The sequence below is a fragment of the Triplophysa rosa genome, linkage group LG16 (assembly GCF_024868665.1).
Source record: "Triplophysa rosa linkage group LG16, Trosa_1v2, whole genome shotgun sequence".
Taxonomy (NCBI): Eukaryota; Metazoa; Chordata; class Actinopteri; order Cypriniformes; family Nemacheilidae; genus Triplophysa; species Triplophysa rosa.
In genome coordinates this window covers 1047351-1068463 of record NC_079905.1, presented here as the reverse complement: position 1 = coordinate 1068463, position 21113 = coordinate 1047351, and the positions used below count along the sequence as shown (strand labels likewise).

At 36.9% G+C, this 21113-nt stretch overlaps 1 protein-coding gene across 1 annotated transcript; it reads left to right on the top strand.

The window, feature by feature from the left end:
* Positions 1-326: 326 nt before the first annotated feature.
* LOC130567480 (uncharacterized) lies at positions 327-17881 on the top strand. Its single transcript, XM_057355601.1, has 14 exons — positions 327-434; positions 641-733; positions 2382-2456; positions 3295-3408; positions 5120-5218; positions 11127-11201; positions 13291-13383; positions 14251-14328; positions 15024-15101; positions 15561-15656; positions 15808-15906; positions 16580-16598; positions 16682-16733; positions 16839-17881. Exons 2-14 carry the CDS (start codon positions 694-696, stop codon positions 16905-16907), a joined length of 987 nt encoding a protein of 328 aa, XP_057211584.1. The 5' UTR covers positions 327-434; positions 641-693; the 3' UTR covers positions 16908-17881.
* The last annotated feature ends 3232 nt before the right edge of the window (positions 17882-21113 follow it).

Sequence of the window (21113 nt, the reverse complement as noted above, 5' to 3'; positions counted from 1 at the left end):
ACTCACATTCGAGTTGTTCCAAATCTGTCTTTGTTCTGGTGAACACAGAGAAAGATATTTGGAAGAATGCTTATAACCAGACAGATTTGGCCCCCATTGACTCTCATAGTAGGAAAAAAGTGCTAAAGTCAAAAGTGCCCCAGAACTGTTTGCTTTCCTACATTCTTTATCATTTAATGAATATTTTTTCCTACTATGACACAATTTTCATTTTTGGGTGAAGTATCCCTTTAAGATTGTTTTGTGACATTAAACAACTGTAAACAAATAACTATTCAGTATATAGATGCTTTAATGAATGTTACATATAATAACATTTTGTTCTGTACCCCATACAGACACCAGTGGGACACTCTGGAAGCTTCAGGTTTCTCTTGTTGTTTGTCCAAACGTCTGTGTTTTCTTTGCCTTCCTCTTGTGGGGTGTTATTGAGGGTAAGTATAGTTTAGTGTTTTAATTATATTTGTAAATAAATAACTTGCAGTATTAAGCGTGTGGGATTTTTTCTGATTGTTCTAATGTTGTAATAATTCAGGTGTTGGTGTTGTGTCCATATTTTCTGTTATTGGACTTAAACATGTTTAAACCATACAGGTTTTGTCATGTGTTATGTAATGCATCAGGAAAATTTCTGTTTTAGGATATGTGAATGAGACAGTCACTTGCTGTGCTCTTTATATTCTGAGAACTGTTATGTTGTTCTGGGCGGTACGCTTTTTAAAGTATCTTCAAGGTATGTTTCAGTTTCAAAGTTTTCCTTTCTCAAGCAAATCGGTAAACGCATTTTAAGCATAACAATATTTTGTAACAAAGTACATGTGACCCTGGATCACAAAACCAGTCTTAAGTAGCACGGGAACATTTTTAGTAAAAGACAAAAATACATTGTGTGGGTCAAAATTATCGATTTTTCTTTTATGCCAAAAATCATTAGGATTTTAAGTAAAGATCATGTTCCATGAAGATATTTTGTAAAATTCCTACCTTAAATATATAAGAACTTTATTGTTGTGAGTGGATGGTCTGCCACAGTGCCCCTGATTAACAACTTCAAAGGTGATTTTCTCAATATTTTGATTTTTTTGCGCTCTCAGATTCCAGAGTTTTAAACGGTTGTATCTCAGCCAGATATTGTCCTATTCTAACAACTCATATATCTATAGAAAGTTTATTTATTCAGCTTTCAGATTATGTAAAATCTCTATTTCGAAAAATTGACCCATAAGACTGGTTTTGTTGTCCAGGGTCACATATGGTCATAGTAATTTAGTGGAACGTATGGTTGCAAGATAGAATGCAGAAGTAAAAAATTTAAAGAAAGTTATTATTTATTAATATTAATATTACTTTACAATTTGTGTTTCGAGTGAACTGCAGGAATCATGAATCTTACCTAGAGTTTTGTTTCTTTTTAACTAAGCATGGTTTCACCTTTATGTAGTAGTTAATCAGTCTTTGTCTTAGCTGAGCATCTACATAAGTCAGAGATGGGTACAATTTGCTCAAGTGGACAGGACTAAAAATGATGTATACACGGATAAGCCAAAACATTATGACCGCCAAACAAACCTTATTATTCCCTTCATCGCCTTATGTTGGTCCATGTGCTGCCAAAACAGCACCCAGGTGCCCGGTGCTGACCCTTGAAGGTGTCCTGTGGTGTCTGGTTCTGTAGGCTGCAAGGGGGAGCAGAGCCACCATAGAGCAACTTGGTGGTCCAGCACATCCCATAGATGCTTGGGATCGAGATAGAAAGATGTAAAGTACTAGAGTATTTTACTTAAGTTCATTTTTCAAGAATTGTTATTAGAGTGTTTTTACTTCACTACATTAAAGCATATATTATATTTTTTACTCAAAAAAGTGCTTAATTTTAATGTACTTTTTAAAAGTACTTTTTGAGTAAAAAATCAACATGCTTTTATCAAATGTTGTAAGTAAAAAGTATGATATAGGCTATGCTTTATAATGCAGGGAAGTAAAAACACTGATAAAGGTCAGATTCTTGATCTTTGAGAGTAAAAACACTCAAGTACTTTACACCTCTGCATTGATGAGCATTTAGTTCCAATTTAGTACACACTGTAGCCAGTGGTTTGTCCCTTCTCAAACCACTGCTGGTAAATTCATATCACTTGTTACTCAGAGCAACACACAATCCTTGCTATTTCAGAAATAACTTGAAACCAGTTGCCTTCTGCATCAAAGTTGGGTCTTTATTAAAATCACACAGCTCTTTATTTCTGCCCATTTATCCTACATGTAGATTTGCTTCCCCTGTGACCAGCTGTAATGGTTTGGCTCATCAGCGTATATGAATAATATCCTTGCAGTGCTTTACAAAATGTTAATATGATGTATACAACCCTTTTTGTTTACAGGCAACCATAAAACATGGATCAGGTTTTTCAGTGTTCCAAGAGAACTTGCTGTTTTTTCAATCATTGTTTATTCAGGTAAATCTGCACAATAGACACTACTCTCATTGTTGTAACAAAGGTGGTGTCAAAGCAAGCAGACAGTTTCAAACGCAGATTCAACTGAAAATGTATTTTCACAGTCTATAAACTGGGAGAAGTCTCGAAAAATGCAAAAACAACAGCTTAGCCCATAGGCAGCAGTGACCAGAGCCAGAGGAAGACTCCCAGGTAGCAAGCAAAGGGTAAGGCACCAGACCGGAGAGAAGAAATGGCAGGAGAAGATCTGCTCGGCAGACAGGCAGGCAAGGGTGGAAACGGGACTCAAACACGATGTAACCGGAGCAGAGTGAAAGAAGGCAGGGAAGCAGCTCTAGACTGGAGATAGTGTATATGGAGAACAGTTCTTTACTAGGCACTAGAACCAGGTCAAATAAAACGACGTGACCAAGAGATCAGAGAAGAGGTACTTGGCTCTTTTATGAGTATCACACTCAACAGTCTGACATGAGACTCAGAACAAGGGAAACAAAATATAGAGGAAGTAGTTGAAGAGACTAATGAGAAGCAGGTGTGGGGTTTATAATTGAAGGAAAACCCAATACAGACAATAAAAGGGGTCAGGAAAGACATCACTATGTGCAAGTACAAGGCAAGCTGCCATTTAATTTATGTAATCAGATGACAAAATGTTAGAGTTTGTTCATTATTGCATCATGTTTTGCTTTATCTTTCTTCAAATATCATGTTTATAGTGTTACATTTTTGGGTGCATGTTTGGTTATCAAACACACAGTTTCAAACCAGCATTAGTTCAGTGAAGTTGTTTCATTTATCTTTTCCTTATCTGTATTTTTTCAATTCATTTCCTTACCAGTTTTCTTTGCCTATGGCTGGAAAATCAGTGCACACAACACAAGCGTTATACCTCGAGTATTCCTAGGAACGTTTTATGGAATTGGGGTACTACTGTCTCTCTTTATCATGAAAGGTAAGACTTTTTATAAAGTATAATCCTTTAATTTGTGGTTCTCAATCATGAATCTATTTGAGGTTGATAAATAGCTGGTAGATACAGCGTCCTTGATCGTAGTGTTGCTTCTGTTTAATAAAAGTAAAAATTGTGAGCCTGTTTTGATTTCATGATCAGCAGCAGTTCTAGGCTACATAACAAATGAAAATTTGTAACACTTCTTCTGCGGAAGTTTTGAAATGTCTGTCCACCGGATCTGAGATGTACGGCTGATGGTGATCGCTTTTGCATCTGTTCCTTGTACAAATCGATCGTTTGGCTTTGGTACACTTGGAATAATTGTATTTTTTAAACCACGTTGTGACTGCTTGTATCTTGTGATTTATATTATGTTACTTGCTCAAACTCCCTGAATAGCGTCATGTAAACAATCCTGGCTGTTAAACTGAAAATCAAACCCCAACACGTCATCATTGCAAAAATATAGCCCCAATATACATTTTCATAGCAGTAAAATGCGCACGCCCATCCCGTCTGTGTGTTGACGCTGATGGTTCCTCACGGAAAGCTATGGATTACCCTGCACGTCAAAAAACGCCGGCAAAGGCCTGCTCGTCAAAAAGCATCGCCGAGTGGTGCTTTCTGAACGTCAATATGTGACAAGTCACATTGACTTCACATACCATCTAGCTGAAATTAAATACCCGAAGCAAAACATTTAAATTCTTGTTTATGCCCAACTTTGTGTTAATTCTTCTAAAGTAAAGTTATCCAGATGAGAGCAGTTGATCATCAAAATCATTTAACACCCCATGCACCTGATATATAATCATGTATTTAGTTTGATATAAATTAAAAGTAATGATTCGTCTTTACTTATTAAACATTAAACAATATTCTACAAACCATTATATAGTATATTACATATAAAACAATAAAATGTGATTAATTGATAACATCTTTTCATTAGAAACTAAGTTTAGGTTGTAAAAATGATTGCAACTAGAAATAACATTTATTTTATTTAAAGCTATGGTGCAGAGAATTTGCTTCTTTAAATATAACAGCAGCAGAGATGGCAATGGAGTTATTTTCTTCATGTGGATTGGCCTTTTGCACTGCTGCTCTGCAGGTTTGAATCTGTTGTCTGCGATCACTGCATCAGAGCGCATCTGTCATTGTACATCAACAAGACAGTAGTCACACCGTGTCCACATCTGATGTGATGCACAACATTTATAAAAGTTATACTAAATATAGAATCAGATATAGCTTGTGATGTATATATCTGCCACTGTTCTGACCAATGAAAACGTAAATGTTTTAAAGTCACGTTAGTCACATCTTACCTGCTCAACAGAAAACACTACCCCAGCATCACCACAATCAGAGTAATCAGAATAAGAACTTTAGGGAAAGAATAGGAATAAGGGGGGCCTTTTGTATGCAAACCCTGTGTTTCATCATTTTAAAACGAACGAACACACAATTCATCAGCTTGGACAAAAGACAGTGCATTGTATGCCAGCACCAATAAAGGCCCAAAAGCTGTTTTCTTACTCTTACTGTTAGATGGATGCTAGAAAGTAGTGAAAAATATAAACAGTAACTCTTAGCATAAAGAGAAAACAGACTATGGGTTCTAGTCTTTGCTGAATGACAATATTGTTGCTTCTGATGTTCCTTGTTTGTATTGTTTTATATTACTCACTATTGTTTTCCTTTTCAGCCTTAACCCAAAAAGTATTTCTGATTATCTTGGCACTTCTCTTCACTTCTTTTGCTCAAGAGGTTCAAATACTATTCTCATTTGGACTTTTAAATCTAGGTGAGTGATCATTTTACATACAGTTTATTAAACCGAGTATTGGTGCATAATAACAAATATTATTAAATTGGTTCCTGGATCAACATCCTTGCATGGAACAACATTCCTGTCCAACAATCAGGGGTGCGTTTCCCAAAACCATTGTTCCAACAATCAATCGCAAGCAGCATCGCAATGTTGCGTATAGGAACTACAGGTCTAGAGCTGTGGTTAGAAGTTTCGTTCCTTATTATTATTATTATTATTATGACATTATGACCAGCATACTTTCACACCCTCCTACACTCCTACACCCCATCAAGAACCCTGTGTTCAGCAAACCAGCGGCGTCTTGTGTTGCCTTCTCGGCTTTCCCGCTCATTCTGCTTCACAACTCCTTCCTGGTGGAACATTCTTGCTAACTCGGTCCGGTCAACCACATCTCTCACAACATTCAAAAAACTACTTCAAACCCATCTCTTCTGTGAATGTTTGACAGACAAATGAAAGAGAAAAAACCCTAACCCTCTCTCTTTCTCTCAACAGATATTGTTCTGGCTTTTAAAACTTGTAACTTGGTATTAGCACCTGTATTATTGCTCCTGTAAGTCGCTCTGGATAAAAGTGTCTGCTAAATGACTAAATGTAAATGTAGACTTACATGCATCAAGCTTTTGAGCAAAGTAAGAAAGCAACATGCAGTGCATTCCATATCCATCATTCTAAATAAATACAAATTAAATTTGACATCTTTTAGTTCGTCAAGAAAATAGAAGTGCTGTTGTTTGAAAAGTGCGCATGCGCATGAACTGCTTTTTTTATTTTCATGAATACTGCTCTATGACCCTGGGGAATCCCTGGGTGGAATGACGTAGGAGGACACTTATAAACGAATTAAATATCGTGAAATAAAACAACAGATAACAAAAATAGAATAACAAAAGTAGTCCTTAAATGCAATATATGTTATTTACAGCAAGAACTTGACATTAATTCGATCTGAACGTATTTATTAGTAGACGTCATTACTCCACCATCTGTGTGGCGTCATCAACTAGATTGCTTAACCAACTTGGTTCAAACAATTGATCTCCGACAGAATTACTATGGTTTCGGGAAACAGACGTAACTACATCGTTAATTTCCCCAATGATCCATCGTACTATGGTGGTTAACCAGTCAGTTATGTTGTTGTTCGTGAAACGCACCCCTGATTAGGTTTGGGCTGATATTGGGTTTACTGTATGTTTTAGATAAGGGACTTGTACATCATATAACTCTATAACTTCCTGCTGATTTAGGGTTAGTTTGGGAAGCTACTGTATGTTATTTGACAGTAAAGTTGCTCCACAACGTCTAGTACTCAACTCAACTTTATTTATATAGCGCTTTTTACAATTTTCATTGACTATAAGCAAAACAATTAAAGTTATACCTGTAAAAACAAGAAAAATGTGAAAACACAGAAGACAGACATACCCACATACAAAACACTCCACACACACAATATGCACACGTACTAACACACATAGACATAGACACACACACACACACACACACACGGACGCGCAGACACACGGACACACACACACACACACCCACACGCACGCACACATACACACAAGCACACACACACATGCATGCAAAGTGAAAGCAGAGTGAAAGAGAAACACAGGTCAAATATTAAACAGACTATAAATTCCTATACGCAATATTAAGCAAAACTTTAAAATTCTAATTCTAAAGCAGCCCCCCCGGCCAGGCAAATAGTGCAAATACAGTATGCAAACGGTGGCGAGGAACCCAAAACTCTAATCGAGAAAAAAAACCTCAGGAGAACCCAGGCCCAACCAGGGGATTCCAGTTCCCCTCTGGCAAAAGCTGCTGCCTCTGCACAAGCTCGACACAGTGCACAACAAGGCTAAATAAAATAAATAAACTTACTAATAAGGTAAATTATAGTTTAAGATTATCATTAATAATCTAATAGCATTTGAAATTTTTTAGTGAAGTCGTGTCAAGTGACCGCGTCCTTCTTTATCCAGCTCTATCATCTCAGCTCTTGTCAGGTCGCCGCTTCCCATTCTCCGCTCTACCATCAGGTCAGGCCATGAACTGCATCCTGCTCGCTGTGGTAACCTTGGAACAATGAGACAAGACATCTGCATTACAGTAATCTAGTCTTGATGTCATGAATGCATGGATTAACTTCTGTGCATCTGACAGTGACAGCATATGACGTAGTTATATTCTTAAAATGGAAAAACTCAATTTTACAGGTGTTGGCGACGTGGCTTTCAAATGACAGATTACTATCGAATAGAATGCCAAGATTCTTAGCTGACGACGAGGGTTTTATTTAACATCCGTCAATAGTTAAGCAGTATTCTCATAGCACTATGGTACAATAGCACCACTCGCGCCCTTGAAAGAGAAACATGTAAACTGGAGCGCAAATGGAAACAAACCCAATTAGAGGTCTTTAAAATTGCGTGGAAAGAGAGTGCAAACTGTTATAAAAAGGCACTAAAAGCAGCAAAGGCTGAGCACCTCCGTAACCTCATAGAAACTAACAAAAACAATCCAAGGTTTTTATTTAGTACAGTTGCTAAACTAACAAATAAACAGACTTCACCTGACCTGGGTATTCCGCCGCACCTTGGTAGCAATGATTTCATGAATTTTTTTACAGAGAAAATCGAAAACATACGAGACAAAATAGTAAAAACTCAACCTCCAAGTCTGTCCTATAAATTAGTACCAACCATCGCCCCAAAAGAAAGGCTACAGTGTTTTTCACCTATAAAACAGGAAGATTTAATTAAACTTATTGCAACATCTAAACCTACAACTTGCTTATTAGACCCCATACCAACTAAATTATTAAAAGAGTTATTACCCGTTGCAATTGAGCCCATTTATAACATTATCAACTCGTCAATTAATCTAGGCCATGTCCCAGGACCCTTTAAACTGGCCGTCATTAAGCCTCTTATCAAGAAACCAAACTTAGACCCCAATGAACTAGGAAACTATAGACCGATTTCAAATCTCCCTTACCTGTCTAAAATACTAGAAAAAGTAGTGTCCACTCAGTTGTGCTCTTTCTTACAAAATAATGACATACACGAAAAATTCCAGTCAGGCTTTAGACCGCATCATAGTACTGAAACTGCGCTCGTTAAAATTACAAACGACCTGCTTATAGCATCAGATAAAGGTAACATCTCACTCCTAGTCCTGCTCGACCTTAGTGCTGCGTTCGATACTGTAGACCATAAAATACTTCTAGATCGCTTACACAATTATACCGGTATTCAGGGACAGGCACTACAATGGTTCAGATCTTACTTATCAGACAGACATCAATTTGTCCATTTAAATGGGGAATCATCAAATCTAACGCAAGTAAATTATGGATTACCTCAGGGATCGGTTTTAGGACCCTTGCTATTCTCCATATACATGCTGCCCCTTGGAAACATTATTAGAAAACATGGAATTAGCTTCCACTGTTATGCAGATGATACTCAGCTATATATCTCATCAAGACCAGATGATTCCTTCCATCTATCCAAATTGGCAGAGTGCATCGACGATATAAAGCATTGGATGACTTGTAATTTCCTTCTTTTCAACTATAACAAAACAGAAATATTACTTATCGCACCAAAAACACATAAAAAGAATATTTCGGATTACAACCTGCAAGTTGAAGGCTGCACTGTTACTCCAACAAATACAGTTAAAGACCTCGGCGTTATATTAGACAGCAACCTGTCATTTAAAAATCACATCTCAAATGTCACAAAAACAGCCTTCTTCCACCTTAGAAATGTTGTCAAATTACGAAATATTTTATGTGTTGCTGACGCAGAGAAGCTTATTCATGCATTTGTGACCTCAAGACTTGACTACTGTAATGCACTGCTTAGTGTTTGTCCTGCAGCATCAATAAACAAACTACAGTTAGTTCAGAATGCAGCTGCCAGAGTTCTAACCAGGTCCAGAAAATACGATCACATAACCCCAATGTTATCAAGCGTTCACTGGTTACCCATTATGTATCGTATTGACTTCAAAGTTCTTTTAATCACTTATAAAGCCTTAAACGGTTTAGCCCCTACCTACATAACAGAGCTTCTACCACACTACAACCCATCACGCTCTCTAAGATCTCAAAACTCCAGACTTTTGATAACACCTAGAATAACTAAATCCACCAAAGGGGGTAGAGCTTTCTCATACGTAGCACCTAAACTCTGGAATAGCCTTCTCGATACTATTCGAGGGTCAGACACACTCCCAATTTAAATCTAGATTAAAGACACATCTTTCAGCCAAGCATTCACTTAAAACATAGTTAATGAACAGAAGCTACGCTAATTATTATCTTTCTGCCCTCGCCTCGGGATGCCCATCCCGAGGTAGGGAGAGATTCCGCCAGGCCCAGATGAACGTCATATGTCCATCCACAACTAGAGATTACGTGGTCGCGGCTGGTGGGCTCTCCCTGTTCTTCGTGGACGTTTGCTCGGTGGCTTTTGGTCTTTGGTCACTGAGTGCAGCTATGACACGTCAGAGGAGATCTGGCCCTCCCGGCTGAGCCTGGTTTCTCCCAAGTTTTTTTTTTCTCCATTTATTCATAATTGGAGTTTGGGTTCCTCGCCACAGCATGGCAGTGTTGGCTTGCTCACCGGGAGACTGCATTTATTTATTAGATATTATTTATTAGAATGATCTTGCTTGTTCTATAAACACCATGCACTGTGCTGTGATTTACCTTTCTGTGTTTTTCAGTTTTTCTTATTTTCTCCTGTAAAGCTGCAGGAACAATGCACATTGTGAAAAGCGCTATATAAATAAATTGAATTGAATATTCTTGGTTGTTACGTTGTCATGACAGAGAAAACAAGGCGACCCAGATGCGGTGAGAATCTGAAGGTGTTTATTAATTAATAGGCAGCAATAGGCAGAGAACAACCCCAACCGCGGACGTGCTGTCCGCGGTGGTAAGAACTTGAGTTCCCAGGAGGATGACCGCAGCGACTCGGGCTGAGGATAGGTCTCCGACACTGAGACGCGGAGGGAAGTATCTTGGGACCTCACTCGGCCCGGGACCCGTGCTGAAAACCTGGCGGTCGCTGACTACCAGAAGAGGAATCCGGGCGTCGTTTGTGGAAGGCTGCCTGCCGTGGGTAGAGTTGGTGAATGCCAACGAGAACTGCCGGGACACAAGAAGATGAACGGGGTACAGAAGAGAGAGAGAGAGACTTAACTTGACAAGACGAGAGATAATCCAAGACCATGACAAGACTAAGGAAATTAAATTTCTGCAGACGAGCCGCAACTACGTCTGGGGCAGTCTGAAACGTAGGCTAAACAAGCAACGATCAGACAACAGACAAGATACACTGAGGGAATATAAGGGGAAGAATAATGAGATGGAAAGGGTTGGCAGGTGTGGAGTAATTACGGGAACCAGTGCTTAATGAGTAACGTGACAGCAGGCGTGTAGGTGTGGAGTGGAAAATCACCAGTGCGGGAAAGCCTAAGGAGACACGAGGGCGGGGTGAAATATGCAGACACCGAGCACGCAGTCAGCCAGCGGCTCACCACGTGCTCGACAATAACAACACAACCCACGTGCAGATGAAACCCCGACCAGACCAAGACCGTAACATACGTATGGCGGTTTTCAGTCCAAAGTACCAACCAGAAATGTTCATCCAGCAACACACCTTACTTGAAAAAATCATAGTTACTGACCATAAAAGTATTTGTACTTATGTTATATGGTAATATGAATATTTTGACTGATTCCCTGATAAGTCACTTCTAAAGTTCATTTGACCAATTTTGATAATTTAGCTTGTGTTTTTTATTTGAATATATTTGAATATAATGCACCATTAATATCTTTTTTTAGCCGTTCTCTCTGTGCCTGGGGTTCAGCTTCTACTGTTATGTGTGTTTTGGTTTCTACGTCAAAAAATATTCAAAGGTAAGTGCGTGTTAAAATATAATATTATATATTTTATACAGTATCATTTTTGTACTATGGGACCCTGGATCACAAAACCAGTCTTACGTAGCACGAGAATATTTGTGTGTCAAAATTATCGATTTTCTTTTATGCCAAAAATCCTTAGGATATTAAGTAAAGATCATGTTCCATGAAGATATTTTGTAAATTTCCTACCATAAATACAAACCCGATTCCAAAAAAGTTGGGACACTGTACAAATTGTGAATAAAAAAGGAATGCAATAATTTACGAATCTCATAAACTTATATTTTATTCACAATAGAATATAGATAACATATCAAATGTTGAAAGTGAGACATTTTGAAATGTCATGCCAAATATTGGCTCATTTTGGATTTCATGAGAGCTACACATTCCAAAAAAGTTGGGACAGGTAGCAATAAGAGGCCGGAAAAGTTAAATGTACATATAAGGAACAGCTGGAGGACCAATTTGCAACTTATTAGGTCAATTGGCAACATGATTGGGTATAAAAAGAGCCTCTCAGAGTGGCAGTGTCTCTCAGAAGTCAAGATGGGCAGAGGATCACCAATTCCCCCAATGCTGGGGCGAAAAATAGTGGAGCAATATCAGAAAGGAGTTTCTCAGAGAAAAATTGCAAAGAGTTTGAAGTTATCATCATCTACAGTGCATAATATCATCCAAAGATTCAGAGAATCTGGAACAATCTCTGTGCGTAAGGGTCAAGGCCGGAAAACCATACTGGATGCCTGTGATCTTCGGGCCCTTAGACGGCACTGCATCACATACAGGAATGCTACTGTAATGGAAATCACAACATGGGCTCAGGAATACTTCCAGAAAACATTGTCGGTGAACACAATCCACCGTGCCATTCGCCGTTGCCGGCTAAAACTCTATAGGTCAAAAAAGAAGCCATATCTAAACATGATCCAGAAGCGCAGGCGTTTTCTCTGGGCCAAGGCTCATTTAAAATGGACTGTGGCAAAGTGGAAAACTGTTCTGTCGTCAGACGAATCAAAATTTTAAGTTCTTTTTGGAAAACTGGGACGCCATGTCATCCGGACTAAAGAGGACAAGGACAACCCAAGTTGTTATCAGCGCTCAGTTCAGAAGCCTGCATCTCTGATGGTATGGGGTTGCATGAGTGCGTGTGGCATGGGCAGCTTACACATCTGGAAAGGCACCATCAATGCTGAAAGGTATATCCAAGTTCTATAACAACATATGCTCCCATCCAGACGTCGTCTCTTTCAGGGAAGACCTTGCATTTTCCAACATGACAATGCCAGACCACATACTGCATCAATTACAACATCATGGCTGCGTAGAAGAAGGATCCGGGTACTGAAATGGCCAGCCTGCAGTCCAGATCTTTCACCCATAGAAAACACTTGGCGCATCATAAAGAGGAAGATGCGACAAAGAAGACCTAAGACAGTCGAGCAACTAGAAGCCTGTATTAGACAAGAATGGGACAACATTCCTATTCCTAAACTTGAGCAACTTGTCTCCTCAGTCCCCAGACGTTTGCAGACTGTTATAAAAAGAAGAGGGGATGCCACACAGTGGTAAACATGGCCTTGTCCCAACTTTTTTGAGATGTGTTGATGCCATGAAATTTAAAATCAACTTATTTTTCCCTTAAAATGATACATTCTCTCAGTTTAAACATTTGATATGTCATCTATGTTGTATTCTGAATAAAATATTGAAATTGCATTCTGTTTTTATTCACAATTTGTACAGTGTCCCAACTTTTTTGGAATCGGGTTTGTATATCAAAACTTTATTTTTTGGAGTAATATGCTATGCTAAGGACTTTATTTGGACAACTTTAAAGACGATTTTCTCAGTATTTAGATTTTTTTGCACCTTCAGATTCCAGAGTTTTAAATAGTTATATCTTGGTCAAATATTCTCCGATCCTAACAAACCGTATATCAATGTAAAGCTTATTTATGCAGCTTTCAGAATAGTTTGGAAAAGTTCAATAAGACGTTTTGTTGTCCAGTTTCACATATAGTACTATAGTGTACTATTTATATATGAATGCAGGTCATCTTTTTATGTTTATTCACAGTCTTACAGAGAAGATGGATATTATTTACAATGACGCTTCTGGATATTCCTCTATCAATCTATTTTCATCTAGTCATATTGGAAAGGGCAAAAGGTATACTTATTTCAATAATATTAGCCATTAGCAATGTTTTCAAAGTAAATAAATAAAAACTTTCATGTTCTTGTTGTTAATGTTCATTAAAGTTTTTTTATGGGACAATGATGTATTTTTTGTATGTCGTATTATACTTTTTCTTGTACTTCAAAACTTCAAAGTTATTTCAATTTAACGCACCTCCTTGCAGTTTGGGCAGTTATTACATAATTCAAGCAAGACGAGAATGGTGAATACTAAACTAAAGCAATAAGCCCCAAGAAGCAGTGGGTTACAGTGCATTTTATAACATAGGGCGTTGTTAACCCCTTTAGCTGTTATAAAATGCACTTGTAACCCAGTGCTTTGCGGGGCTTATTGCTTTTATAAAACAGTTATTCCATATGCATAGCAAGGTTTCATAAAATAAAGTAAATAAAGTGATATTTAGGCTATGTAATGCAGTAAGCAGTTATAAATCGGGTATTTTATAATGGTTTAACTCGACTTAACCAATCAGAATCGAGGACCAGAACTTACCGTTTTATAATGATATTTTTACAATCGCCGGATAAAATCCTAATTAAACAACATATTTTGGAACAACATTTAAAACGTACATGAACTGTACCATAACATTTGTTTCAATTTCAATTAAATTGCGCTAAAAATCAAGTTTTTCACATTTTTCGAGGTTGCTTCGGTTAGGGTTAGAGTGAGTGAAGAGTTAATAATATTAACAGGCTTTACTGCAACTGATACTAATAACTGATAACTTTAGTTATCCCACAGAATAACCTGACTAATCATCTGACATTCACTTGTATAAAAAGAAAAACTGTGTTTTGAGCTTCTCTGTTTTTCTGTTGTTTGTTTAAATAACAGATTATGTGGGATGGATCTCTGTCATTTTATTCATCCAAGCCCTGAAGATGATTGTGCTCTTCGAATGCAGTGTTCATGGTATTATCCATTCCACATTGCCCATAGAGTATCTCAATTACAATGCTGTGTATTCCCAACCCTAACCGTAACTACCTTGTCTATTATTGACCTTATATATGAGGTATATAAGTGATGTTAGATATAAATTTTAAGTGATAAGTGTGTTACTCTTTTTTTTGTCTCTCCTGAGAACATCGACATCCAAGATCTCTGAGAAGAGCTAAATGTGCCATTTACAAAACCAGTAAAAATCACAAAACATATTTTACAGTAAATGTACAGTAGTATACAGTATCTTTACAAGCTGCAACTTTTATGTACGACTTTACATAAAAGCTGTAGATCAATTAAGCTGTAAAACACAAAGTTTGTGTTACTGTGAATGAATTAAATCCTAGGGGCTAACTTCGTTATCACAATCTAAAAATGTCTGGGTTGTTTTTAATCCAGCGTTGGGTCAAAAAGGGACGAACCAAGCTGCTGGGTTAAATTAAACCAGTTTTTTATATTTGACCCAACAATGGTTTAAAACAACCCAGCATTATTTACAACCCAGTGATTGGGTTCTTCCCTTTTTGACCCAAAACTGTCAAAAAATAACCCAACATTTATGCAATAATACAGAATATATTAGAAAAACCTTCCATGTGTGAGTTGATCTTTTAATCTGTGTTGTGTGCTCAGTCTTTTAACTACAAATTTTGCTCACACAGCAAAATTTTCAGGAGTGCAGAGACAACGGGACAATGCAGAACAACGCAGAGCAAGCCTTGGTACTACAGAGATGACATGTAAGACATGCAGCTGCACATTAAACAAGATCCCACAACAGATCTACACAGCTAAAAAATCAACATCTTTCCTTCCAAGACTTGTAATGTTTTCTTGAAGGAAGAATGGCTAAATACTTAAACATGAATGTTCTAAAAGGGTTCTTTACAGTAGTGCCATAGAAAAAAGCATTTTTTGGTTCTCCAAAGAACCAGTCAATTTCTTTCTCACCTCTTTAGAACCTTTTTCACAAGTTAAAGGTTGTGTTTCTCAAAATGTTAAAGGTTCTTTAGGCATACAGCCTGACGAAGAACCTTTTAAGAACCTTTATTTTTAACAGGATAAAACATATATATAAAGGGACTTTGTGGCATAGCATTGTGTGAGGAACAGGGCAAAGGTAGAGTCACATTGGTTTCAATGAGACCAGGTTAATTTTGTGATTGTTTGACGTAGCCTGTGCTTTGTGTCTGTTTTAGGGCATCTCTGCAGTGTCATAATGTACATGTTTGGAGCAGTTGGTCTTGTTTTGCTGAATTCTGCTGCGCTTATGACAGAACTTGTTTTGAAAGCACGTAAGTGAATACAGCTTTTCAACATCATACAGTTTTGTGGGGGTCCACAACACATGCAATATACACGACATACACGACATACTGAAATACTTCATATTTATAGATGTTTCTGTTCTTTTTATTTATGTAATTCCTTGATTTTAACTGGTAGGAAATGGTGAACGTGTGATGAAAGATCTGAGAGTCATCGTCTTTCCTTCTGAGTGTATTTTTGCCTTATTCCTGCTGGTTTTACAAATGCATGCTTTCTGTAAGTATCATTGAAATCTTAAATCTTTTTTATAGATGATATAGATAGCACGACTTGAGCAGTTAAAACTTTAAGAATTATTGTAGTAATTGATATTTTAATGGCTGTAATGAGGACTGTGAGGATCCATATAGATGGAGATGAAACAACAGGCAATGGTCAGGGCAGGTGGGTAACATTCACAGGTGAGAAAATAGGCAATGGTTAGAGGGTTAGTCAGTATTTGGGGGACGATGCTCATGGCTGGTGATCAAGAATATCCGAAGGAGACTTATTCATAACAATGGCAAGTGGCTTTTTTTGTGGTAAATTAATGTTTGTGATTAACAAACTTTTCAAACTAGATGTAGGGGTGGGTTTCAGGGATCAGTCAAGTGAAAGCCTTTCCACACTCTCGTATCACCCCTTTTCAGACATCTCCAGCATGCACCTTTGCTTCTCTCACCTGTCCCACTATCACTGATTATAAATTGTGTTACTGTAGTTGTCACTCACTGCTAGTATCCGAGTACTCATGTACAGAGCTTTGCACTCTCACTAAGGGTCCCTATTCTGCCAAAATCATTGTTAAAAAACAGTTAAGTGCGGCTAGGTAATGATGACATGTGTTTTACTTTATGATGTTAATTTGACAATTCTAAATTTCTCTCTCTAATGCTTTCTGTCACTATAGGGAAAGTTGATAAGACTGAGTAAGTTCATAGTTTTATACGCTAACTTTTTAAATAAAATAATTTATTTTTATTCATTCATTTTCTTTCATTCTGTTTTCCAGTGCACATCATAATCAAAATGACTTGCCTCAAAGACATGGACGAGATCTCGAGGTAATGTACTGATTGTTTTAAATTGTGATGGCCTACATTACAAAGTTTGACATCTTAACATATGTTTTTGTAAAAGATAAATTGTAATATCTTTTCTCAACATAGAACACACAAGCCCATGAAATGGAGACACTGTCTGCACCTGATACTGGGGTTTCAAAGGCATGTCAATAATGAACAGGCTGTTCCACATCTAGTAAGATACATTTCCCAGGAGTGGCCTCCTTGAAGTGAATCAGGACAAATTGTACATCTTTGTGTCAAGTGTGTTTGTTTACTGTTATTTACAGCTTCTCAAACAAATGTAAATGGTTTCCAGTGTGAGAAACTGTAAAGTTTAGTCTAAAGCCCATTTATAAAAAGGAATATGGTACTATGGCCCAAGGACATTTCATTTAGGATAATTGACTGTGAAAAGGGGCAAAGTATACTGCACAAAATTAAACCATAAGGGTAGAGAAAACTATTAATGCACAGCAATGATTTTACTGTCTTATGCAGATGATGAATCTGCACATCTGAATGAGAATTAAAAAGAGCCGTTATAAGAAAATTGGCTTTGTATTGAATATTTTCAAAAAATAACGGTAAGTCAAAGTGAAATTAGCTTACAATACAGTACGGTGGTTTGATATTAGTCAAGGAATTACATGCCCAATTTTACATAGGCAAATAAAAGGTGTAAGAGAACTCCCAATTCAAGATAGACACATCAATTATAGTCATCTGGTGGATGAGCTACAGGTGTTCCTACATTATGACCTTTATGACTCTGTGGTAAGGCATTGGGTTAGTAGAATAAAAGGTCATGGGTTTGATTGTCAGGAAACACAGGTACTAATAAAATGCATAGCTTGAATGCACTGCAAGTTGCTTTGGATACAAGTGTCTGCTAAATGCATAAATGTAAATAGTAAATGACACAAGAGATAAAATGAGGTCAATAAAGCAATTGAATGTAGAATTTTTTTATATATACATTTCAAGTGAACGTTTGTCACTTTTTTATTTTCGTGTCTCTTTTTGTCTATTGAAAAACTTGATAAAAATAATATTGTTTCTCTAACTTTTAATTTGCTTACTTTTATTTACAGTTTCTAAAATGTTAGAAGAATATTTAGTTTTGTATAAAGTTTAAACTTTATAACTTGAAGCTTTGTTTTGATTTGATTTGTTTTTGTATTATATTACATTTTTGTTGTATGATATTTAGAAGAACATGTGTGCTTTAACATGTTTAACTTTATTTTTGTAAATAAAGAGAAGAGACAAAACTGTTTCTCATTACTGCATGTATCTGCCTTATTCTGCAATATTAGTGAGTGTTGTTTTAGCAGTTTGAGTTTCTGCCAGTGTGTTTGTTCTGGTCCATTTCCCCCAGAATTCTTTTTCTACTTTGTATATTTGTTGATACACTTTCAGACTTTCTCTTTATGCCAGTACTGCTGAGGATTGCTAATTGTGAATGATATCTTCTTTACAAACCTTGGATGAATGTAATTTACATTAAATCAGATGGTCATGTGTTTGTTTATAATTCAGAGGTGGTATTTCATACATCATTATTTTAGTTACATTTATTTATTTACATGTTCATATGTTAATATAAATGATGTCATATAGTAAACCAATGACATGCAGTAGAGTGACTGATGGTGTTAGTCTGCTAAATCCACCACAACCCACATCAACTGATGTCTCAAAGTGATACTTAACCCAAAAATGAAAATTCTGTCATCATTTACTCACCTTCGAGTTGTTCCAAATCTGTATAAATTTCTTCGTTCTTATGAACTTTTGAAGGAAGCTTATAGTCAGAGAGTTTGCCCCCCATTGACTCCCATAGTAGGAAAAACTACTAACACAAAAGTAGACATTATGAAGATTGTAGGACAGCAAACAGTTCTGGGGTTCTTTTGACTATTTTTTCTTACTATGGGAGTCAATGGGGGACAAAATATCTCTGGTTATCAGCATTCTTCTAAATATCTTTCTCTGTGTTCATCAGAACAAAGGAATTTACACAGATTTGGAACAACTCAAAGGTGAGTAAATGATGACACAATTTTCATTTTTGGGTGAAATATCCCTTTAAAAGAACCTGGTAACACTTTAGAATAATGGTCCGTTGTTAACAAGTAACTATGCAGAAAGTAATAGGCAGTACTACATTAACACTTACCTTAATACTATTAACTAATATAGAAGCAAGATTAACTAAGCAGTAAGTAATAGCTAATTTAGGACAAAGGTAGTTCCTTATTTGGTATTTGATAATTACTAAAGAAAAATGCCATCATTGACAGCTACTTGCGAACTATGACCAATTAATAAAGAAAAAACAATTAATTACTAATCTCAACATTAACGTACATAAAGTGAAAAAATAGGTTGTTTGTGGAAACTAATTTATGAATAAATACAAATACCAAAAGCCAAATACCAAAACATGAATGGATATATTCTACATATATAGCCTATATATTCCATGTAGTACTGCCTATTATTTTCTGCATATTTACTTGTTAACAACGGACCATTATTCTAAAGTGTTACCAAGAACCTTGTTTTTTACAGACGGATGTTATATATATGTATATGTATAGAAGTGACACAATGCACACAGAGAAATTAAGAAATATATAGAAAACATAACACATGGCACTAGCAAAAGTTTTAATAAGATGCATATTGACAACATTTCTTGAAGATAATTGGCTGTAGGTTTGTAATGAGACCATTATTATTATACAGGTGCTTGTGTATCCAGTTTTTGTAATGTTACTACTAATTGTAAAAAAATAACCTTTTCATGCCAGAAAGACTGGCATACCTTCACAAGCATTCCAAAGCTCAGGAAATTAGTTCACATTAGTACACATTTAACAGTGTTTGAAAGCTTTATTTACATTTATAAGCTTTATTAATGTCATGACCAACATTTCTATTTAGTAACGGATTGCTTGTCCTTGATTTTCTGTGAAATATATGTTGTTTTAGAGTTTGTTCTCTTTTAATACCTTTGTTTAAGTATCCATCATAAGAAAACAAAACCGGTTTAAACATGTACGCTGCAGTTGAAATGTATTCCTGTTTCCGTCCACTAGATGGCAGCATCGTCGTGCTGTAACTCAGTTCTCCTCATCATGGGTTCACAGTTCACACAATAGGCACTGATTAGAAAGTATTCCTAATGTCAGTTTATAGAAAAGAATGTAAAGCTGCTAAAAAATCACTGTCAAAAATAAACGTACGTAACTGAAAGAATTTGCGTGTAATATTATTTTACTCGTGCGTAATTTAAAAAATTGTATGCAATTTACAATTGTATACAATTTACAAGTACGCCATTTTGGTTAGTTTGCTAGAGTTCAACTTCAAATTCTACGACTATGACATTTTACAGACACAACCACAACTCCGTCAGTGTGAATTACGAACACGAAGCGGTGTGTGCGAAGAGTCAAAAATACGTCATCCAGGCATGACTACCCGAGGGATGATTGATCGATTCCACGTAGTGCGCATGCGCCCCCGCTTAAATAACTAGCGCCAAAATGACAGCTGAACAGCCAAGCGCTCACTCATCGTCTCAGGTAAGTTTTTCTTTTAATTCGGACATAATTAACAGTTACTTATTACTAGTGACAGAGAGGAGTGATATTATAGAGACAGATTCGGTTACGTGTAGCTGTTTAAAGAATACAACGGCAGTGTTACTCACTATTGGCGCGAGAGATAACCCTTTCGTGCCAAGTTTAGCCCCCGACCCTAATAAAACACACAAACAAGCTTAATCACGTTTTATTCGGGTAGGAAAGTGGATCTCGCGAGCTAAGTGATTAACACTGGTTTAGGAGGTCTTCACTGCAGCGTATAGCGAGATGAAATGCATAAACTAATTACCAATTTTAAGTGTTGTCCTACTAACAGCTTTGTGTACATGCACTGTAATTCATATAATACAAGTGTTCACTTCATTTAAGTGTTAAAATCAAATTTAATTGTTCATCAGGCACCATTAGGCGACATCTTAAGCACAGCACAGAATCTAGTGTCGATGTTGACGGACACCGTAAGTTCGCCAGGGAACGTGAGGCCACTCAGACAGGGCTTGGTGTTGGACAACAGAAAGAGGGGACCAGTCAAGTTTCAGTGGACAGTCAGCACAACAAGAAAGAAGGTCTATGTGTTTTCCAACTGTAAGCGCATGTACTCGCACAATTACATTTCCCACAGCTCACCTGAAAACACTGAATGAGTTTAAAAGCGTTATGGGAATGGCTATAAAATATGGCGAGTCATTTGATAATGTTTAAAATGTCTTTGATGTTGAAATCAATGTTCAGCTTCTCTTTGAGTCACTGTTTTTGTAGCCCA